This window comes from Choloepus didactylus, chromosome 13 (assembly GCF_015220235.1).
Source record: "Choloepus didactylus isolate mChoDid1 chromosome 13, mChoDid1.pri, whole genome shotgun sequence".
Classification (NCBI taxonomy): domain Eukaryota; kingdom Metazoa; phylum Chordata; class Mammalia; order Pilosa; family Megalonychidae; genus Choloepus; species Choloepus didactylus.
Genome location: NC_051319.1, coordinates 1269052 through 1293493, shown reverse-complemented (window position 1 = coordinate 1293493; position 24442 = coordinate 1269052). Strand labels below are relative to the sequence as shown.

Sequence of the window (24442 nt, the reverse complement as noted above, 5' to 3'; positions counted from 1 at the left end):
AGGTCTCAGAACCTGAGAGCAGAAAAATACACTGTCTACTTTACTTAGTCTCTTAGTTTCTTGCAAGTGTCTATTCTTCTAGCTACTTGCCTCCAAATGATGGATCCTGTGTGTGTATGTGTGTGTGTTTATTTTGTTTCTGTGACTGTATTCAAGTTTATTAAGATAAAAAAGACTTAGATACTGCTTTAATTTGGAGATGACATACTTAGTTTCAATGGCTAAAAGTCAATTGTGCAAATTCAACTGCCAATATGTATACCAAATGCATGTTTTAAACTTTATGTTTCTCTGATTAAAGGAAAAATTGAAAGGTGAAGTTTCAGCTTCTTAAGTTGTATGCTTACATCTCCTTTCTTGTTTATGGCAATTTTATTCAGCCATTGGAAACAGGTATTCATTTTAAAAGATTTGCCCAAGTGTGAATTCCACAACTAATTCTTGACACTAACAATTGGATATCCAAAAAGAACTAGTGGTTTAGGAAGGGCAAGCCATAATGCTCAGTCATGACTCTTGCTCTCATAACCCAGTGTAGGACCTACACATCTGAGGTGTTTGCCAATTTTTCTTGGTTCTTCCATTTCTTGATTAAGGGTATAAATAAGAGCCTGTTGCTAACAAGTGACAATATTTTTTTTTAATTCAGTTTTATTGAAATACATTCACAGACCATACAATCATCCATGGTATACAATCCACTGTCCACAGTATGATAACATAGTTATGCGTTCATCACCACAATCTATCTCTGAACATTTTCCTTACATCAGAAAGAGCCAGAACAAGAATAAAAAATAAAAGTGAAAAAAAGAACACCCAAATCATCCCCCCATCCCACCCCATTTGTCCTTTAGTTTTTATCCTCATTTTTCTACTCATCCATACACTAGATAAAGGGGGTGTGATCCACAAGGTCTTCACAATCACACTGTCACCCCTTGTAATCTACATTATGGTATGATTGTCTTCAGGAGTCCGGACTGCTGGGTTGGAGTTTGGTAGTTTCAGGTATTTACTTCTAGCTATTCCAATACATTAAAACCTAAAAGGTGTTATCTACATAGTGCATAAGAATGTCCACCAGAGTGACCTCTCGACTCCATTTGAAATCTCTCAGCCACTGAAACTATTTCGTCTCATTTTGCATCCCCCTTTTGGTCAAGAAGATACTCTCAGTCCCATGATGCTGGGTCCACATTCATCCCCTGGAGTCATATTCTGCATTGCCAGGGAGATTTACACCCCTGGGAGTCGGGTCCCACGTAGAGGGGAGGGCAGTGAGTTCACCTGTCGAGATGGCTCAGTTAGAGAGAGAGAGGGCCACAACTGAGCAACAAAGAGGTTCTCAGGGGGAGACTCTTAGGCACCATTACATGCAAGTTTAGACTCTCCTTTGCGGTAATGAGCTTCATAAGGGCAAGTCCCATGCTCAAGGGCTCAGCACATCAAACCGCCAGTCCCAATGTTTGTGACAACATCAACACCAGTCCAGGTGAGGATGTCCAACACATCCACACCTTCCCCCAGATCCTTGGGGCTGGGGAGGGGGAGGCTGTAAATATATTTTTTATTATCTGCCCAAATTACTCTGGGATGTGTCACTATTTCACTCCAGCCTATACTAACCTACCGTATCTCACTTCCTATTCAAAGTTCCATGAAATTGTGGTGTTTGAACAAATCGACTATAGAGTTGTACCGTTTAGAAAATTTAGATCCTGTACCAAATAGATATCTCTTCCCTTGGTCTCATATGGAAGTTGAAGTTTTAAAACACAATCAGTTTCAACTTTTACTCTTTGGCCTGACTTGCCCTGGTCTTAACCAGACCTGCTTCATTCATATCACTGATTGAAGTCTGGGCTCTTTTTCAGTTTTTTTGTTGTTGTTGTTGTTTTTTTGACAGTGGCTGTATGCACTAATACTGACATTCTTATCTGCCGAACTCTAGCTCTGAGTTTCAGGTGTCTCAGAGATAATGCATTGTTCCAGAAACCAATCAGGTTATACGCTAGAGGATCAGCATCTCAAAGTTTAGAGATAGGCATTACAATTCAGGGATGGAGTTAACTGGTGTAAGAGCTTACAGTCTAGGGACTATTACAGTTATTATGTCCACGTTAGGCTATGTTCTAAGATTCAATTCTGAGTTTACACATTGTAGTTAGTCCATATTGGTGAGGCATCATCCCTCTCACCATGTTTTCTCCAACACTTTTACTCCTATATATATATATTTTCCTACAATTTTATAGAGTTATATTCACATAGCATACATTTATCCACAGTGTACAATCAGTTGTTCATGGTATCATAAGTGACAATATTTTAAGAGTTGGAGTGTGGTATCTATTTGAGAAGTCTAGGTCAAAAACATAGGCATAAATCCTTGAGCAATTATAATTTTTAAAAACTTATGTTTTGAGAAATGTTATCTAGAATTCATTGGAAAGTGAAAAGAGGAAAAATTTCTTGTTCTGATTTCCTTTACTGGAAAAATAATAAATAAATAAATAATATGTATTTGATTTAGTTATGGTTCCAAGAATTCCTCTTTTTGACACACTGAATATTCTTCTCTGTTTTCAGCATGTAGGTTGTGATAATATTTTGGGATCTGATGCTAGGGAAGATAGATGTCGAGTCTGTGGAGGGGATGGAAGCACATGTGATGCCATTGAAGGGTTCTTCAATGATTCGTTGCCCAGAGGAGGTGAGTTTGTAGAGAGAACTCTTCTTCACACCTCTGGTATACTTGGAATAGCCAAAACCTTTGATTTCCTCCCATATTTTTAAATTTCTTCATTTAGGCAGACAAGCTTATGTTTTTCCCAAATTGCTTTCAGTCCTTTAAGTATTAAATGTGGCTTCATGTAAGATATTTTAAAAATGTATTAATTTCTGTCTACTAACTTCATTTAGCCACAGTTGTTTGAGATGTGCATTCCAACAGTTCAATGAAGTGAGGGCCATGTGTTGGGAAAAAAAGATGGGTCGTGTTACACATGTTGAGGCTTTAAAGATGTCTTGAAATAATTTTAGATAAAAAGAAAAATAATCTAGATGCACTCATGCTTTCAAAGGGGAATTTGCCATTATTTTGTAATTTATAAAATACAAAGTCTAAGAAAGAATGTAAGAATAAAGAAACTATTGTTACCTAATGTTTATTAAACAGTCACTTTTTCACTTGGGCTGCAGATCCTAATTATTACTGGTTATCTTCTGTGTTCCAGGCTACATGGAAGTGGTACAGATACCAAGAGGTTCTGTTCATATTGAAGTCAGAGAAGTTGCCATGTCAAAAAACTATATTGGTGAGTAGCATATTTTGCTAGATTTTTAAAGTTTATGAGGAAAAGCAGCACAGTATCATGAAGGAAAATACATACTGCTTTGAGGTAGCATGTATTTATGCTAAAATGAAGGAAGTTCCAAGCTTTATGGGTCCAGATATAAAATGCTAAAATCATTGGGTTGATAATTTTATTTTTTTAATCAATATTATTGAGGTATAAGTTACATGGAATAAAATGTATCCATTACCAGTGCACATTTATTTAGGTCTTTAAATTTTCTCAACAGCCTTATTTTTCAGAGTATAGGTCATGAGCATATTATTTCATGCTTTTTGATGCTATTGTAAATGGCATTGATATTTTAATTTCATTTTTCAACTGTTTGTTGTTATTATGTAATACTACAATTCATTGCTTATTATATTGACCTTATATCCTGTGACCTGGTTACACTTACTTATTAGTTCTAATAACTGTTTTATAGATTCCTTTGGATTTTCTACATAGATGATCATGTCATTTCTCAACAAAGAGAGTTTTAACTCCTGTCTTGCTAGTTTTATGCCTTTTATTGCTTTTTCTTGCCTTATGATAGTGGTCAGGATCTTTAGTATGATATTGACTAGAAGCGATGAGATTGGACATCCTTTCCTTATTCCTGATCTTGTACCATTAAATGTGGTTAGTTAGTTGGAGGATTTATGTAGATGCCCTTTATCAGGCTGAGGAAGTTCTCTTCAATTTCTAGTTTTCTGAGAGTTTTATTCATGAATGAATGTTGAAGCTTTCTGAATATATTGACTTGACCACGTATTTTTTCTCCTTTACCCCAGTAATATGGGAAGTACATTGATTGGTTTTCAGATGTTAAAGTAACATAACATTCTTGGGATAAAACCCACTTGTCATGATGTAGCATCTTTCTCATTTATTCCTAGAATTGATTTGCTAATATTTTTATAAGAATATTTGCATCTGTGTTCATGAGGGATATTGGTCTATGGTTTTCTTTTCTTGTAATGTCTGTTGGTTTTGCTATCAGGATAATACTGGACTCATGACTTGGGAAGTGTTCCTTTCTCTATTTTCTGAAGTAGTTTGAGGAAAATTGGTATTTTTTCCCAATGTTTGATAGAATTCACCTATGAAGCCATTTGGGCCTGGAGTCTTCTTTGTGAAAAGTCTTTAATGAAAAATTCAATTTCATTAATAGTTGTAAAGTTGTAGAATTTATTGGCCAAAACTGGTTTGTAATATTCCCTTGCTATCCTTTCAATGTCAACAGGATCTGTAGCAACAGTTTATACATTCTTCATATTGATAATTTGTGTCTTTGTTTTTCTTGATCATTCCAGTGGAGAGTTTTATTAATTTTATTATCTTTTCAAAGAACAAGCTTTTGTTTTATTGATTATCTCTTTTATTTGTTCATTTTCTTTACATTGATTCCCCATTTTTCTCTATTATTTCCTTTTATTCTACTCTTTTATGTTTAATTTGCTTTTCTTTTTCTGGCATCTCAAGTAGAAACTTGTAGGTCATTGATTTTTAAATCTTTCTTCTACTCTAAAATAAGCATTAGGCACTATAAATTTCTGTGTAAGCACTGCTTTGACTGTATCTCACGTATTATTATATGTTGTATTTTCATTATAACTCAGTTTAAAATATGTTCTTATTAACTTTGTGAACCATGGGTTAGAAAGTATTATTTAATTTACAAATATTTGGAGATTTTCCAAGATATCTTTCTGTTATTATTTTCTCATTTTATTCTATTTTGATTAGAAAAATATGATTTCAGTTCTTTTAAATTTCTTTTGTTTTATGTCCCAGTATATGGTCTAGTTTAGTGAATATTATGTGTGTATTTGAAAAGAATGTAAATTCTGAGGTTACTGAGTTTAGTATTCTATAAATGTCAATTAGATTAATCTGGTTGATAGTTTTGTTCAAGTTTACTATATCCTTACTTATTTTCTGCCCTCTTGTTTAAGCAATAACTGAATGAATTGTGTTGAAATCAACTACAATTGTGAAGTTGTTTATTTCTCCATGTAGTTTGTGTGTTTTTGTTTCATTTATTTTGAAATTTTCTTATTAGATATAAAGACATTTAGGATTGTCACATCTTCTTGATCTAGTGACCATTTTATCATTATTATGTACGCATCTTTATCCCTGGTAATATTCTTTGTCCTGAAGTCTACTTTGTCTAATACTTATCCAGCCACTCTAGCTTTCTTCTGATTAGTATATGCATGTAAATCTTTTCCCATCCATCCATTTTTTACAGTAGGTGTCTCTGTATTTAAAACGTTTCTATAGACTGCATGTAGTTGGGTCTTGATTTCTTATTGTGTCTAACAATCTTTGCATTGTTAAATTGCATTCTTTAAATTGGGGGAGACTTGGAAAGTGAATATTTTCAGCTTTGCAGGATGTACAGTCTCTGTTGCAACCAAATTCTGCCATTGTAGTGTGAAAGCTGACAAAGATAATACACAAATGAATACGTGTGGCTTGTTTCAATAAAACCTTATTTACAAAAACAGTTGGTGTACCATATTTGTCCCATAGGCTGTGTTTGCGTACCCCTGGTCTAGCTCATTTACATTTAATATAATTATTTATATCATTGGGTTTAAGACCACCATCTTGCTATTTTTTATTTGCCCCATATGTGGTATTTTTCCTTTTATTCACCTATTCTTTTTCTTTTGGATTAATCAAGTGTTTTATAATGTTCCATTTGATCTCCACTATGGCCTTATTAGCTATACTCCTTTGTTCCATTTTATTAGTGCTTGCTTTAGGGTTTACAAAATGTATCTATAATTTATCCCAGTTCACCTTCAAATAATATTATACCATTTCATGTATAATATAAGAGCCTTAAAAAGTTTAATTTCATTGTCCCCTTCCATCCTCTGTGCAATTTTTAATACATTTCACTTTTCGTAGTTATAAACTCCACAATACATTGTTACTATTTTTGCTTTAAAGAGTCAATTCTCTTTTAAAAATTTTTAAAAATTATTATAATTACCCACATACTTATAGTATCCAGTAGGCTTCTTTTCTTTATACAGATCTGAGTGTCCAACTGGTATGATTTTTCTTCTGCTTGAAGAATTTCCTTTAACATTTCTTGTTAGTATAGGTCCATTAATTCTTGCAGCATCTGTTTATGTAAAAACATTCTCTTTGTTTCTTCTTCATATTTAAAGGATATTTTTACTTGATAGAGAATCTTAGGTTGTCTTTTTTCTTCTTGCAATAAAAATATATCATCTCTTCAATTTGCATTATTAATTTTAAGAAAAGACTTTGGTCATTCTTTGTTTTGTTCTCTTGTACTTAATGTCTCTTTTTGCTCTGGCTACTTACAAGATTTTCTCTTTATGACTTGATTTCAGGAATTTGATTATGATGTGTTTTGGTGTGATTTTGTGTGTGTGTGTTTATCTTGCCTGGAGTTTGAGCTTCTTGTATCTGTGGCTAAAGTTTGGAAAATTTTCAGCCATTAATTCCCTAAATATAATTTTCTACCCCCATCCAATTTTTCTGGGACTCTCGTTAAATGTATGTTAAACTGCTTGATATTTTCCCACTTCGGCTCTAGTCTTTCTTCTTCTTTTTTTTTTTTTTTTTCTGTAGTTAATTTGGATAGTTTCTAAAGTTAACTGATATCTTGTGAAGTGTCTATCATGCCCTTGATCATATCCAGTGATTTTTCAGATTTTAAAATTTTCATCTCCAGAAACTCCATAATGTGTTTGTGCATGTGTGTGCACATGTGTGGGTGTGGGTGCATGTGTGGTGTGTATCTTCCCATTTCTTCTCATTATATTTTTGTTTTCCTTTAAAATCCTGTTTGAAAGTTCATTTCTGCTAAATGTCTCTATCATTTCTGAATCTGCTTTTTTTCTTATTCTTTTTGCTTTTCTCCTGGTTTTCATTAGCTTTTCCTGCTTCTTCTCATTTCTAGTAATTTTTATTGGATGTTGTACATTGTTAGTATTTCTTTGTTGAGTGTCTGGATTTTGTTTCTTCTTTTAATGAGTGTCCAGTAACTTGTGAATCAGCTTAATCCTTTTGAGTCTTGTTTATAAGGTTTGTTTGGGTGAGTCCAGAGTACCTTTCATTCTAGAGTTGCTTAGCCCTATTGCAATGTTCTTGGGTCTGTGCTGAATGCTCCAGGAGTTGAAGCATAATGGTTCACTAGTGCTGCAAATTACTCTGCTTATAGCCACCCTGTAGTTTTTTTACTGGCTTCATGGAATTTCATCCTGTACATACATAGATTAGTATTCAGCAACAGATTCCTTCCCTCCACCCCAGTTCTCTGGTCCTGTAAATTCCTGATATCTCAGCTTCCAAATTTCTGATATCCGTCTTCTTAATGCAGGGAAATTACCATTCTTTGCCTAGGTTCCCCCTTTTTTTGCACTGCCAGAAAGTATATAGGCAGAAATCCAGGCAGATCAGAGGACTTACCTTGTTTCCCTTGTTTCATATATATCACACTCCTGCACAATCTTACCACAGTCCTGTTCAGTGTCTAAGAACAGCCGATTCTGTATTTTGAGAGTTTTCTAGTTGTTTACAGTTGGAGGGCAAGTCCAGTTCCAGTTATTCCAACATGGAAAGATGTGAAAGTTCTGTCTATTTGATGTTTGATCCTTTGGGAAATGTAAATTGATACAGCTTTAGATTCCCCAGAGACCCCTAGTGAGACCTGAATAAGTTCTCATTCCCTTCAAAATATCACCCCCTCTCTCTTAAAGCTTTTTTTTTTTTTTAATATGATTCCATTTATATGAAATGTCCAGAAGAGGCAAATCTATAATACAGAATGTAGATGAGTGGTGGCCTAGGGCTGAGGGTTTGAGGGGGATGGGGAGTAACTGCTAATAGGTACAGGGTTTCTTTTGGGGGTGATGAAAATTCTGAAAATGAAATCTACAATGGTTACATGAGTCTATGAATCCCTTAAAGCTTTTTAAGATAACAGTACATACAGAATGCATCCTCCAGACAGAACACTTGTATCATCAGGCTTTTCCTTCCTTTATTTAAGAAGACTCCTTTATTTTTACACCATAATTTTGTATTATCGTCTGAATCAGCAGGACCCAAAACCGAAATAAGATTTCTAGCATCAGCTTTATCCCTTTGTCCATAAGGGACAATTCCTCCCTTGGGCAATTCTTATTCATTCCTTCTAAATTCTTGGTGTTTTCCTCAATTATATAATGGTATCATTGATTAAGTATTTCTAACACTGTTTACATCACAAGGGGAGTTAGGATCCCTTCATTTAGTAGTTGATCAAATGGAAAATAAGAGCTCAAATTGAAGGAGAATTCAGAGTTGGGGGTTATTTTTAATTTTGTTTTTACTATTACTTATTATATAGGCACTTGATTTTTAGCCCAGTTGTCCTTATAAAGCCTAAGTGATTTTGATTTTGTTAAATCAGAAAGAAAACCACTGCAAGTGACAATTGAAAATAAAATTTTTTAAATAGAGGTAACATTCAAGACTATAAAAGCCTTAAATTTGGTTGACATGTTTCTATCTCAAAAGATTAATTAGAGTTATTTTTGGACAATTAAAGTCAAGAAAGTGCAAATATATATGCCTAGCAGATGGAGGAGGTGGGGAAGGAAAATGGTCTGTAATATTAGTCAGAGACTCTCTGCACCATGACCCTTTTAGTCCTTTTGGACTGTTTGCTCACCTGGCCTAATGGATTAGAGTTTTTGAAGCAAGCTAGCAAAAACTTTAACTAAAAAATCTAATGAACATATTTATCACTGTCTCATTTATTTATTGGAACTTTTGTATAGTAGTGCTTAATTACCGTTTCTGTCATATATGCTTTTTAACTTTTTTATACAATTTTCTTCTTGTAGAAGTTTTTAAAAGTTATACGTGCATATAAAGTCGTCTTTTCCTTTCCAGTTTCTAGGCTTCTTGTGCTTAAAAAAGCTTTTCATACCCAATATTATTTTTTTTAAAGTTCTTCCATCTTTTCTCCTGGCATTCTATGATTAAACTATTTTTACATAGATCTATCCATCTGGTATTTATTTTTTTTATTCAGGTGATATTCACATAACATGAAATTAACCATTTTGACATGAGCAATTCAGTGGTATTTCGTATTTTCATAAGGTTGTACAAATACCGTCTTTATCTAGTTCTAAAACATTTACATCACCCAAAAGGAAACTCCATACTTGTCAAGCAGTTACACCTCATCACCCCTTTTTTTCCTAGCCTTTGGCAACCACTAATCTGCTTTCTATCTCTATGTATTTACCTAATCTGAATATTTCATTTAAATGTAATCGTAACACCTGGGGCCCTTTTGTGTCTGGCTTTTTTCACTTACTGTAATGTTTTTGAGGTTCATCTACATTGTAGCATGTATTGGTACTTCATTCCTTTTTATAACTGAATAATATTCCATTATATGTATATACTCCATTTTGTTTATCCATTCATTTGTTGTTGGACACTTGGGTTGTTTCCACTGTTTGGCTATTGTAGTAAGTGTTGCTATGAACATGTGTATATAAGTATTTGAGTACCTGTTTTCAATTCTTTCAGGTATAAACCTAGTTGTGGAATTGTGGCATTTGTTCTTATAGAAAGAATGAGACATAAATTCAGCATTTTTTATTTTTGCTAAAATTCTAGTCATTTTTCGGAGAACTATATCCTTGTTTCATTAATTTGAGATGCTTCTTTTGTCATATTCTAAATTCCCCTATATTTCTTAAAACTCTTGGTTCCATTGTTCTGTTGGTCAGTCTGTGTGCTAGTATCACAGGTTCTCACCTTCCCATATTCACTTAATTGCTCTTTTAGTAAATGCAAACTAAAGTCTTTTCCCCACCATCATCACTAAATATTTCTTTTATTCATAATTCTCCTTACTAGTTCCACACATTTATTCCTCCAGATAACCATCTATTCTTTTCTTTCAATGACATTATAAATACTTAAGTAATATCTTGTTCATATGGAAAATTATTTTAATTTGTACTTAAGAGAATGATCAAGAATTCCATCTCTAAATGGAAATGGGTTTTCATCATATACTTCAGTGCAGTTGTTAATCAATGATATTGTGGTAAGTGAAGTTTCACATTTTTAGGTGGGTTGTGATTTTTTTTTCTTTTTTTTTAGCTTTAAAATCTGAAGGGGATGATTACTACATTAATGGAGCCTGGACTATTGACTGGCCTAGGAAGTTTGATGTTGCTGGAACAGCTTTTCACTACAAGAGACCAACTGATGAACCAGAGTCCTTAGAAGCTTTAGGTCCCACCTCAGAAAATCTCATTGTCATGGTAAATGTGTCTTTGCCATTCCATTTCTACTGTTTGTAATCTCTCTGTGAGATAGGAAGGATCAGGCTTTGTTATCTGTTTTTCATGTGACAAAATTAAGGTAAATAAAGGTAAAATGGTTTGCCCAAGGGTTTGATCTTTTCAGTGCCTATTGGAATATTATTTTTATATCCAAATAAGATAGATGAGAGAAATGGCCCCAAAAACCTATCCATGAAAAATGGAAAGAGAAAATTCAATATAAGTGCATGTGTTTTAAAAGTCACCTAAAATTCCCTGTAAGACTTGCTTTATGATGTTTTCTTCTTCAGAAGAAATAATAAACATCTGAATAAAGGCTCATTGTATTTTAATTGTCTTCACCAGTTATTTTCAATGGCAGGTTCTGCTTCAGGAACAGAATTTGGGAATTAGGTATAAATTCAACGTTCCCATCACTCGAACTGGCAGTGGAGACAATGAAGTTGGCTTTACATGGAATCATCAGCCTTGGTCAGAATGTTCAGCTACTTGTGCTGGAGGTAAGACACCCACTAAGAAGCCCACCCAAAGGGCAGGATGGAAAGCAAAATGTATTCTAAGCTATGTTTTGTGTTTGCTAAAGAAGCTAATTGAAAACATTTCTTTCAGGTTTGCTTCAAGCTGTAATTTAGCAAAAGAAACTTTGCTTTATATTATATTCCATTTGTTTTCAACCTCATGTAATTTGTACAGATTTGTTGGTTAAATGCATCTTGGCACAATGAGTGTCTCTGCTGGTGCTTCTCCCAAGACTATCTTGAAGGTGGGCTATTTGCTTTTCATGAACGCATTCTTGGTATAGAGCATCAAGAGTTTTAAATCAGGAAATAAGACTGCACAGTTGAACCATCTTGTAATGGGGGTTGAGAATGTATGTATGTGTGTCGGTGTGCTTGTGTGTTTCCCAATCCCTATTCAAATTCCCTTCTCCAGCCATCAAAGTTAAGTGACTATATACTGTATACTGGGATACTACAATAATTACTTGTGTCTGGGTCTCTGGGTTAATGGTGTATGCTGACCCATTATAGTCCTTCAGATAGGTAGCTGCTAGGCGGTGGTTGGTGAGGTGTTGGTTGTCCCATGTGCGTTTTTCATGGGTGCCTTTTCCCCACAATTTACTCTATTCCTAATCCTCCTCCCTCTAGTGGCCACCATTGCAATTCTTTACCTCTGGCTGGGAGAGCAGGACAGTTGGCTTCCTTCAAAGCCAACACCCTTGCTGCTGCATGGACTGGTGAGTAGAAGTGCTGTGCAAGCAGCATCTTCCTTCTCTCTGGAGACTAAATGCATCTCCTCCACCATACACCTTAATCCCAATAGGCAAGGAAAAATCCTATCCCTCAGCCATAGGCTGGGCTAGAGCATCTCACCATTCCAAAAGCAATCATTAAATTTTGAATAGTGATATTTAGAATGGACAAAGTTAAAATAAAGTGAACCATCCTATTTTGCCCCATATTCAATGCATTATCTCTTTCTTCCGTTCTCTAAACTGCTTAGAAACATGATTTCTCATGAATTTCATCTTGTCTTGTACTGTTCTCATTGAATTTCTGAACATCTATTATTCTCAAGACTTGAAACAGAGAAATTATTTTCAGGAGAAGGATTATAATTTAATAGATTCAGTACTTTGGGCCTCAGACATAATTAAGTAATTCATTAACCACTACTCCACCTTTAACAGTAAACACTATACAAAAGAGTAAACCAAACCAAATGAAGATAATAAATATTATTATTATGTTTTCTCTGTGTGAACTGTCATGAAATATAGTTATGTATAACTTGGAGCATATTTAAAATGAGCTCTAATTCCCATCCATTTGTGTGTGAAATGGCTGGTGATTATATAAATATAAACTTTAAAAAAACTATAAGACATTACCGTTTCTTTTAATAAAATAAAGGATATTTTGCAATTAATTGTTCAAGTGAATGCCATTATATTGCCTTTTAGTGGCATTTATGCATATATCCTTCTTTGTTCCATATTAAATCCTTTATTCAATCTATAAATTAACTTTACCCCTTTACCATATACTAAAGTAGTTCTTCATTAGAACAAGAAATACAATTCAGTCCTGAGGTGAGGTGGGATAAACTTATTCAAGAAGAGTCAAATAGTTTAGTGTTTAGAGAATCTAATGAGGAAAGTCTAAATGTTGAGGCTGATTAGCTTGGAGGAGAGAAGGCTGAGGGAAAGCATATTAGTATCAAGTAATGTGACAGAATGTTGAATGGGAAATTCTTAGTGCCTGTTCTTGTACTAAAAATTGCTATATTTGGGGATGGTTTAGGCAGTCTTGTCTGAGGCCAATGAAGGATTAAGTGAATTCTCAATGTTCCTTCTAATCCTATGATTTTATTGTTCAGAAAGGAGATAGTGCAACTTAAAAGGAAAAAAGAAGAGTTGTATTGAGAAATAGGAGTGATTTCTTACGATTAACGGATGAAATAAGTAAATGAAACCAAAACATAAGAAAAACAGGGAGAAAGAAAATCCCCTGGAATGGCAAGTTTCCTCTCTGTTTATTTATACTTCTTTCTTTGATTCTAGAGCTACCTGCTCCAAGATATGTGATTTGGGGAACCTAAATTCTGCTTTGTTGTGAGTGATAATGATAGCACCCAGACAGCCCATTGCCTTCTTTGGTAGAAGGATGTACCATGCTTGAAAGTTGGCAGATGTGCATGAAAGGGTACTTTGTCTTGGTAGTGGTTCTCAAAGTGAATTCCTGGAGCAACAACATCAACATCACCTGGGAACTTGTTAGAATATCCAAATACTGGAGCCCTATCTCAAACCTACTGAATAGAAACTCTGGGGTTGGGCCCCAACAATATATTTTAACAAGCTCTCCAGATGCTTTCTTAAGTTTGAGGACCAGTGGTCTTGGCTGATGGAGAAACTGAAAGCTACCATTTTAGACACACAGAATCCACATCCTCATCACTGAAGACCTGTGCATCTTTCTAGACTCACTTTGTACCTAGAACAATGTCTGGAACATACTAGGCAGTCAGTAAATGTTTATAGAATGATGTGAATGACCAAAAGGAATTCATTTTGACATTTATGTATTAGTCCTAGTTCTTTCCAATATGGGAAGTGAAAGTTTAGAATTATGAGGTAGGACAAAGAGATTGCCAGAGAGGGACTATCATTTTTATTAGCATGGATAAGTAAAACCAAGCTCCTCTCATTTGTTTTCTTTGCTTTGAATAGGAGAAAAATATTTCCTAGGATGTGGAGTGCAGATATCAATTGTTAGAGTCACTCTTCCCTCACATACCTCTACTTTTAACCCCAGGTTCTTTAAATGTGGGAAGTCAAGGAAGTAAAGCCCATTAAGGTTGAGGAAGTTTCATCAAAGAGAGAACTAGAATCATCTGTAGGTAATGGTAAAGGGAACTTCATCTACAGTTAAGCAACCTTTCAGAAAAAAAGGTCATTTTTGTGACTATTTCCACTTAGTTTTCACCCAGGAACGAAGAATGAATACTAGAGTCATTTCTTAACTGGGATTCTCCACTCTCATCATCGCAGGGAGTGGTTGGATGCCTTTTGAAGCTGCCAATTTTTTTGTTAATGGAAAAAGAAAAAATCAAAGATAAGAACTTTCCACTGCAATCGCAGAAACTCCTCATTGTTTTCACCTGTTACCATCCAGCACATGTTTTAATTAACAGGAGAACCTTTGGAATTTGATTGAGTTTGGGAGAAATGATGATGGTGTTCCCTTATGAGATCTTTTAAGATAAGTTTTGAGACTGTTTTTCTGTTGCTTAGCAGACCCAAAATGACGAATTTAATGCTGCAGGAAGCGTTGATGGTGATTCAGTCCAACTAATGGTCTTTTCTCTGAGTCAGTGATGAAACACTTCCTTAACCTGATTAGGAACATTGAGACACTATGGGGTGTTGTCTTCAGAATAAATGTGATTTTAAAGATACAGTTGTGACTAGTCCTCTGAGAGAAACTCAAGCCCAATAAATTAAAACTTAACTATTTGCAGAACCACTGTCACTCCTTCTAGATTTTTTTTTTTAATTCCTTATCCAAAGTATTGTGTACTCTGTAATTTATCTGACTCCTAAGTTTATATTACTACCATTGCATTAATAATTGTTATAATGTGCTAATATATAAGCTTGGTCTGGTCCTTGAAAATTGCATTATTTTAAAATGTAAAGGTGTAGGAGTTTTTAAAATGTTTTAAACTACTTTTAATTTAAAGTAGTAATTTATACCATGTACCTTTGCACTGTGACTTTGAAAGGATCAGATAACAAATATTGTATATTTGTCCTTTGGTTTTAGTCATCCATACTCTCTTTTTTAATGATGTTTGGCTAGATGAATGGTTCTTAAATTTTAGCATGCATTAGTGAGGTATAGGGTAGGAGCCAAGAATTTTCATTTCTAACAGGTTTACAGGTGATGCTGATGCTACTTGTCGGGGAACCACACTCCATTAAACAACAGGCTTAGATTTCATGAAGTGAATACCTATTAAAACAAAGTGACAAAGTAACAAAACATTGTCTGGTATCCTATTTCATTTGACCATCCTCAACAACCCTATGAGATAGGTATTGCTATTATTATTCCTATTTTCTAGATAGAACTCAAGTTTGGTAACTTGCTGAAATCAAGAGCTAGAAATTGAGTCCCTCATGCACTTTTTAAGGTAGGATTTTCTCTCATAATCAAAATGGTCCTTTACCTTGAACAGGACTTGATCACCAGTTGGTGACCTAGATAGATCAACATGATATAGCCCTACTTAAAAATATTTCTTTCACTAGCTTAAAATTTCATTATTTCATGTGCTTTCCCTAGAGCAGTGTTTCTCAACTCTTGCCGCATATTAGAATTGCCTGGAGAGCTTTAAAAAATGCTGATGGTTGGGTCCTACCCCTCAGAAATTCTGATCTAATTGCTTAGGGATGTGGCCTGGGCATCAGATCTTTAAAATCTCCCCAGGTAACTCTAATGTAAATTCAAGGTTGAGAAATAGTGCCTTTGAGAGTGACTGAAAGTTTATTTAGTTTTCAAGAAATTTACATTCAGATGCAAATACCTCTAAGAGCTTTACTAATACATATCTGGTATTAACTGGCTGCTAGTTGAATGCAAAGGTTAATGAGATTAGATATAAGTATCTACTGTGGGGAGGTAGAGAGGAGAATTAGAGGAGGGAATGAAAGAAGTAGTCGACTACCAATTAATTTAATAATTTTGCTTAGTGTGACCATTGGCCTTGGGCGTACCTATAGAAATCTTTTTAAGTAGCTCAGTTTTCTTACAGGCTTCCTTCTTTGCCTGGCTAATCATTTTTAAAGTGTCCAATTAATGCTTTTAAAACTGACTTAAATTGTGCTAAACAGACTTTCCACAAATCTTCCCATTTAAATTTTTTGGTACTTAGGGAGCTAAAATGAATAAATGATTATATATTAAATCAACGATCTTTAATTTATTTCAATTATTTTACTTTTCAGCTCCAGAATTTCTGTTTGGGTCCTTTTAAAATTTTCTATCCCTTTATTGAATTCCTCCTTTTTCCATGTATTGTTTTCCTAATTTCCTTTAGTTCTTTGTCCATGTTTTCCTTATTTAGAACTTATTTAGAAGAGTAGGCCCGATGTCTTATTAATTCCAATGTCTGGGCTTCCTCAGGGTTAGTTTCTGTTGTTTTACTGTTTGTCAGTTTTTTTTAATGTTGTAACTGTAGTATAAACTGCTTCTCTATTGAGGATCTCCTTTAACACTTAGCCCAACTTATACTGAGCCTATAGATCACCTCAAGTGGAATGTTTAGGGTCTTCTCAGATCTTTTTCAGCATGTGTCTTTCCCTGTGCATGCACAGTAGCTTTTATTCCCCAGTATGCATAGATGCTCCTGGGTGTCCTGTGTCTCCTCTCACCACCCACCCACCCCCAACAAAAACCTCTCTCCCCAGCTTCTCTTTCCAGGCCTCAAATGATATATTCTATATCTCAACCACAATCTTTTACCCCATGTGTCTGTGGTTTGCTCAGTTCCATGCCACTTCTCAATACCATTTCACTTCACCAAGTGAGTTCCAAGTTAGGCAAAAAGAAAAGCACCTTGAGTCAGTCTTTCGGGGAGCCAACACACATATTGGAAAAGGCAGACAAACACACTAAATTTATGTATTAGGTGTGCTCTGTCCCGTCCATAACCAGACACCAGGGACCCACACTGGGAATGTGGACTACCATCCTATAGGTGTGTCTGAGTAGGGAGCAGCTCAGAGCAAGTAAAAGTGCCATGTACCTTCCCTATCATTTTAGTTTGCTTTTTTCTTTGATTCAATGTTTGCTTGGTTGCCTTGACCTTTGACTATTTTCCAGAGTTCTGGGAAAGTTGGTTCTAACAGTTTCTGCTTGTAGTTTTTTGTTTTTGTTTTTGTTTTGTTGTTTACATTTCTGTGGGGGAACATGTGTTTGGAACTTCTTACTCCACCATCTTGTTTAGCCAACTTTAACTTACATCTACAAGTCAGAACATAAGAGGTATATGGCCCTGTTTTAACTCAATATTTACAGAAACTAATAATAAAATGTGATTTTTTTTTCTCTTTCTGATTTATGGTTCTAATCAGAGAAAGCCTTCTATAGTTTTAGGAAATTGCAATTTCTTCAGTAAATGAATCTTTGCAGAATGAAGCCATATTTATGATAATTTCCTACCCGACTATTCTGGTTTCCTAATGCTGTCATTATGCAAAATACCAGAAATGGAATGGCTTTTATAAAGGGGGTTTATTTGGTTACAAATTTATAGTCTGAAGCCATGAAAATGTCCAAATTAAAGCATCAACATGAGTATACTTTCACCAAAGGAAGGTCAATGGCTTCCAGAAAAACCTCTGTCAGCTTGGAAGGCACATCACTGGCATCTGATCCTGGGTTGTGTTACAGTTCTTCTCTCAGCTCCTATGTGTGCCTCAAATGTTGCTCTTGAGGCATTTGTCCTCTCTCGGCTTCTCTGGAGCAAACTCTGGGCTAGCATCTCCAAAGTTTCAGCAAAAGTCTGCTTTCAGCAGCTGTCTCCAAAATGTCTCTCTCAGCTGCTCCCCAAAAATGTCACTCTCAGCTGCTCTGAGGTCCTTCTGTTTGTGAGCTCTTTTATAGGACTCCAGTGATTAAATCAAGACCCCTGACAAAGAAATCCAACCTAATCGACACTAATGCATCTGCCCCCATGAGATTGCATTAAAGAATATGGCTTTTCGTGGAACATCATATATCCAAACTAGCACACCTACCTTTCTGGATTTGCTTTCATTTCCCACTGTTCAAACCATTCCCCTTCCATCACCACAACCTCCCCAATCCCTCTTCTTATTTACTACAACTCTTTAGCTTTAAAGTAAAATCTTCCAATTAGCTAAGAGTTTTGCTGTAGTGCCACATTTAACTCTGCACCTGTTCTGTTATAAAAGAAATCTTATGGCATCTAGGAATGAACTGGCAGGCTTACAAATGTAATAAATGTGTCATCTTTATTGAATTTGCTTATAGCGGTCATGCAAACAAAATATATTTAAAAGGTCAGGAATATACATGAGGTTTTACATTTATTACAGTTTTAAATTTACACCATAAGTATATAGTCTTTTTTCTGCCATTAACTCTATTGACACTCCTAATTGCTTTCTCTAAGTTGTTTCTTCTAGGGTTTTCTTTCCTTCTTTTTGTGTAGAAATACGAAAGTTATGTATCAAAGAACCCAGTTTAGTCAGGTTTCTGCTGACAGAGGCATCTATACTAAACATGGCTTGGTAGCTCAGGGGGAAAAAGATAAGCTAAAGCTATGTATGCCTAGATAGAGGAGGAGGAGGAAGACAACAGGTTTATTTTTAGAGGCAATTTTGATATTGTTTGAAGATCAAAAAGAACAGATTTTCCTTATATATACTATATGATTATTCAGAAACATTTCATGATTGGCTGTCATTGTTTAAAATGTTGGCATTATTTTTTTTTACATTTATAGAGCCTATTTAATTACTTTACATTAATGCTTGCTTGCTTATTTATTTATATATTTATTTAGTATTCTCTTACTTCCCAGATGTCATTTAAGCCTAATTTGTATGCAGTGGTGGTGGGCAGATTAGGCAGAGAAATAGCATATAAATATAGAAGATATTATGTTTTTCTTCTTTTTATTTTCATGATTTAGTACATGTTTTTCAAATTGTACACTGAGGTATCCCAGAGCAGTGCAGCAAACTCAAGGAGCACTGCATAATATTTTAACTTTTCAAGCAAAACAAAGTGACATTGGTCAAATGCCCCAAACAAATTCCTATGTTAAGTTGTCTGGACCCAACTTAATGAACGAAACTCTTAAATGTTTGTTCAGCCTTGGAGATGTTGTGAAAAAATTACTGAGACACAAAAGGTGCCATGATCAAAAAAAGGTTTGGGAGCCTCTGATAGGGCAAAACAAGTGTCATTAAAGTGGGATAAAAGTTATTCATCTCATTTCCTTTCAGTAAATGTTGATTTACATTTTGTAAGAGGAAAGAAAATGAATATATTCAGGGTCCTGATAAAGTTCAGCATTTAAAAACGGAGAGTCTTCTGCACTCCCAGTTAAAGATTTAGGAACCTTGAATAATATGCAAACTTTTTTTTCGTATCTGTGTTAAGTATTCCCTCTAATGTGTCCTCCTGAATAGGTTTCCTTTCTCTGCCTCTGTCAGTTCAGTTTAAGGTTGATGGGTGGGGAGAGAGAGAGAGAGAGGGAGAGAGAGAGGGAAGGAGGGAGGAAGGGGAGGAAAGGAACACTATATGTCTAAAAGAGCTTCTGAGAGTAATTGCTTCCTTGTGATTCACAAACAAATTCAAATAATAATCTATACTTTTCCATTTTATTGTGACATACTTTTCATTTATTGAAATGAATCTGTCATTGAGATATTTTAGGCCTTTTAAGAAGTTGGCTATTTCTACATTATTTCTATGGAAACATTATATGTTCATGTTATATATTTTATCTTTTTCAAAAATGATCTAGTACAAGCATAATGTACACTTAAAAGTATAGTTAAGTCCTTTAAAAATAACAATTATTTAAATTGTTTTTAAAATGTGATTTTTAGAAAAATATAATGAAATCTTTAGGCTAGTACTAGTAACTGACTGAAAGAGAGTAACTCAAAATACCAGATAAAGCAAAAGCAAATGATATTTTCACAGATGTCCTTTTATTTCTTTGCCAATTCTAAGATGTCTAACACATGTAACATCACTAAAAGGTAAATTCACATTATTAATGAAGTAACAGAGTATGCTTCAATCAAATAAGTGTTTTGAGATGACTTTTATAGTTATAATAACAACATGATTAACATTTGTATTGCAGCGTATAAAGTATCACTGTAACTATACTGTAACTTTGACAGAAACTCAAAGTGGGAATAATCCCCAAACTGAGCAGACAGAGAAAGCAAAATCCAATTATTTTTTCAGGGTTCATAATATACTTGACTGAAATTAAGTATGAGAAACATAATCAGGTTGTTGACTTTTTAAACTAAATTAGCTTATCTTTGAGTTAGAGAATTGCCATATAAAAGTTATTTTCAAAGTGAAAGATAATAAGTGGAAAATTCAATTTGATTCATTAAAAGCACTTTTCTCATTGCTAATATACTTTTCCTTTTAAGAAACATAGTTGCAGAATTCATTTTTCAAGAAAAATTCCCAATAAAAGGTATTTTCTATGTGAAGTTGCACAATGTACTGTTGTTTGAAACTTTGAGCTTCCTTTTACATTTGATTCCTGTATATACCAGACTTACAAATACCGATCATTATGATGTTTTTTCATCAAAAACCCTGTAAAAAGTAACTTTAATTTTAAAAGAAGATAGTTTTGATCCAGATTTTTTCATTAATCCCTAATTTTCTCTTTGATCTGTGAGAAGTAAAATATTTATAATAATTATTTCCATTTATCTTTTCCCTTAAGCTTATGGCATCCCATATATAATCCATTTTTAAATTGTTTTGTGTATATTAAACATAATCATAACCTTCTAAAAAGTCTTACATATGAAGGCTTAGTTTGATTACTCTGACAATTTTTTTTACTGTTTACCTTGCATTTGTGGCTTGCATTTTGTCTAATGTTAAGATTTATAGCTGAAAGCAAGAAATCTCTTATTAACCCAGAATGTTTACCCTCTGACCCTAGTGTTTTTTCCTTCCTCTTTCATCTCATTTCTATTGCTTTAGATATTATATCCTTTCCTAACATGAGCAGGCCTTGGAAACATATTCATTCACTGAAAACTTAGTTAAGAGTGAAACCAGTTTTAGTGCATTCCTTTTAGATTAATGACTTATGTGTCACAGATCATGTTTCACTTGACAAAAATTCTGTCAAAAATAGCATTTTAACAGTCATATAACATTATGCATCTTTACAAGTGTCTGGTTTCCTAGATGCAAAGACAACTACTATACAATGCGTTGTCTTAACAACAAGAATTTATCAGCTCACTGTTTCGGAGGCTAGAAGCCTTGCTTCCTTCTGGGGTTGGTAGTTTCTGGCTGGCTATCAATCTTTGGGGTTCCTTGGCTTTCTCCCATCACCTGGTGATGTCCATAGGAAACCTTACTGTTAATATCTTATAAGTAGTAAGAATTTCCTCCAGGGATAGTGTGATTTCAAATAAACCCAGTGCATATATACCCCACCTTACCTTACCATCACTAAATACAGTTATTCTAGAAAAAGGCAATATTTTTAGAGCCACGTTTTCCTTTTGATAATCCTTATGTTTCCTTGGGCATCTAGTTTTGCATAGGACAGAGGGAAGACACTGAGAAGGCAGAGAAGCTTTTGAAAGATAAAAACTAGCAGAAGGCTTTTCAGGAGAGGGAAGCATATGGGTGGAGCTGATAGGAACCATGGGTGCCAGCTGTTAGATCCAAGGCAGATGGGCTTTGCTCTGCCCTGCAAATGCTTGTGTCTGACCAACAATCACATGGCACGATAGCCAGATTCAAGCAGTGAAAGAGCAGAAAGACATTTTTTCCTAGCACTTGTCACTCGGATGTTATCTGCACTGAAGATTTAGATTAAATTAATATTTCTGGCTATATACTCTGTATACTGTGGTTATATGTGTTGTCTTGGTTGCTAGCTACTTTGGATGCTGTGGTTAAGCAAATTGTTGCCTTAACCACCAGCTACATTTTTAGTACATGTTCTGACTTTTAAACATTTTTTTCCCTTTCTTCTCAGAAAACTGTTTCTTGGATAGATATGATGTGCTATGCCTCCAGGTTAAATTATGTAGATGCTGGTTAGCCCATCAATCCCAAGAATACATGTTTACTTCTCTGTCTTTTCCTTATTTACTCACTCATGGTTATAGACTGGCCATTTACTGATTGAATAGTCTAGGACTGAAATGCTGGGTCTTATAAGTAGATTTGAGAAGACCTAAAAGGCCCCTCTCTCAGTCTTAACTCCCCTACCCTTCTTGACTTAACACATATCACCCTTTCAAACGAAATTTCAGTGCATTAAGAGTTTCCTCTCTCTCCTTTTGAAATGGTGACCTGCCCTGAGAGAAGCAATATTTTGTGAATTATTGTGTTACAAATTAGTTTATAAAATTATTTAATTCTCTGTAAGAAGATAGAGATGGGACTACATGGGTCATAAAGGAGGGACTGAAAAGGAGATAGGAAATGAAAGGAGGTACATTCTCTGAAGTCTTTGCTCAGTGTTGGCTCTGGGACTTTAACTGCTGAGTAAAAGGCCCTAGAATCCTCACTTAACCTATCACCATACCCTAGAGAGGTTTGTCTTTAGTAAGCACAGCAGATAAGGATTCTACCCAGGACTCACTTAGAATTTAGTGGGCTTCTTCATTTTCCTGTGATGTAGGCTGATACAACCTACTATTAAAAGCCACTTCTTGAAGTATAGCTAAAGCAGTGATTCAAGTTGGTATCCTTCCTCCCACTGTACAGGAGAACCTTTGGAAGGTGAATATATTGTCTTTAACTTTTAACTATTGGTAGGAAATTAAATGTAAAATCCAACAAATTTAAAGGTACAGACTAAAAGTAAAGGGTCACATGTCCAGGTTAGAACAATTATGTTTGATTCTTTTGCATCAAAGAATCAAAAGATAAGCTAATTAAAAGACTCTTAAACAGTACACCCATTTTAAAGAGTTTAAAGTAAACTCTTTAAAGTAATGAAGCCATTACTTTTTTTAAGCATGAAAGAGGGATTACTTAAAAACAAACAATGGCAACAAAAAGAAAAAGTATAGAATTTGCAAACCAGTAACTTTAGGTGTCTAAGAATAAAATACAGTTAGTGCATTTTTAAATTTGGCCAATTAAATCTGTGCAGAACAACTGCATATCTCCGGGGGATATGGACTCTAAGGCACTAGAATTTTCTTTTCAATTAGGCATATACTGACTGGTGGTCATGTGGACATATTATGCTTTTGGTTATGAACTATAAATCTTTGGATTTGAAAGCATAGTGATTTTGTGTAACTGGATATAGTTATTCCTGACAGGGTTTAAATCAACTTATTAGCAATGTTTTACAGATTACTTTAAAGAAACTATGTACAAGAGGCTTGATCATATAAAGATTCTAAACTTAATAATTTCATTTAACTTAGATTATTTCCAGTTGATGTGTATTTTCTACTTTCTAAAAGCTGAATTTTACTTAATCCAAAAGTATGTGTTTAAAAGTCTATCCAATTAAGTGCATCTGTTTAGAATGTTATCCTGTTGCTACTGACTTAAAAAGAAGAAAAGAAAATCTGCAAACCTGCCAGTTTGTGGGGGTGGTAAAAGTTGGAAGGAGATTTGCATGTTGGAGGAAAATAGTACAGCATTGTAGGAAGATTTGGAATAGATTATTGGTATAATCATTTCTTGAGTGTGAAATACCCTGCTCTTGAATATAATATTTTAGAAGAAAATTAAGAAAAGGTGAGTGCAAGGAAAAAAATTCACTTTCATAAAATATAGAGTAATTTCAGCCATCTTTTCAAGAACTAATTTTTATTTCATAAAAATAGCATTCTTAAATTACAAAGCTGAAATGAAACCAAAAGTACCCTTAATTTCTAGTTTTTGAGATGTCTAGAAAAAATAACCAAAATTCAGTCAATTTTTAATTCTTAACACTTAGCCCAATACCTCATAGAAAGCAGTGTCTTGTTTTTAGTAACTATTCTCTGTCAAATGAATGAATGAAGTGAATGAATGAATGACTTGCCAGCCACATGTAGCTGGCAGTTTTGGTTTGTGTACGTTTGTAATCTTTTAAACTAATTAATGAATCCTACATTAGACAAAGTAGCGCTAAATATAAAGGTCCAGAGCAAAGATACATGATTATGGGTAATTTTTATTTTGTTCATTGTGCTTTTATGCATTTTCCAAATTTTTAACAATAAAAATTAAGTAGCAAAGTTTTTTTGATGTATTTACATGGCCTGAATTATCTTAAAATGAAATATAAATTTCACCTCTAACTAATATCTCATCTGTGGTTCAAATTGCAGAGGCCCTGCTTTTAGGTGAAAGGCTACTTTTTAAAACAAGTATAATTATATCCAAACAATATTTCTAGGGTTAATTTAAAGGAAGTAGAATTTAATATTAACCTGTAGAAACTGAATTAATGTTTCTGCCACTGGTACAA

At 34.4% G+C, this 24442-nt stretch overlaps 1 protein-coding gene across 1 annotated transcript in view; it reads left to right on the top strand.

Annotated features, from left to right (window-relative positions):
* Window positions 1-24442, top strand: part of ADAMTS6 (ADAM metallopeptidase with thrombospondin type 1 motif 6) — a 429283-nt gene that overhangs the window by 364703 nt on the left and 40138 nt on the right. Inside the window, exons 16-19 of the mRNA XM_037802152.1 lie at window positions 2593-2716; window positions 3240-3320; window positions 10506-10669; window positions 11052-11190. Coding sequence (XP_037658080.1) covers window positions 2593-2716; window positions 3240-3320; window positions 10506-10669; window positions 11052-11190 — 508 coding nt within the window. The remainder of the gene's footprint in view (window positions 1-2592; window positions 2717-3239; window positions 3321-10505; window positions 10670-11051; window positions 11191-24442) is intronic.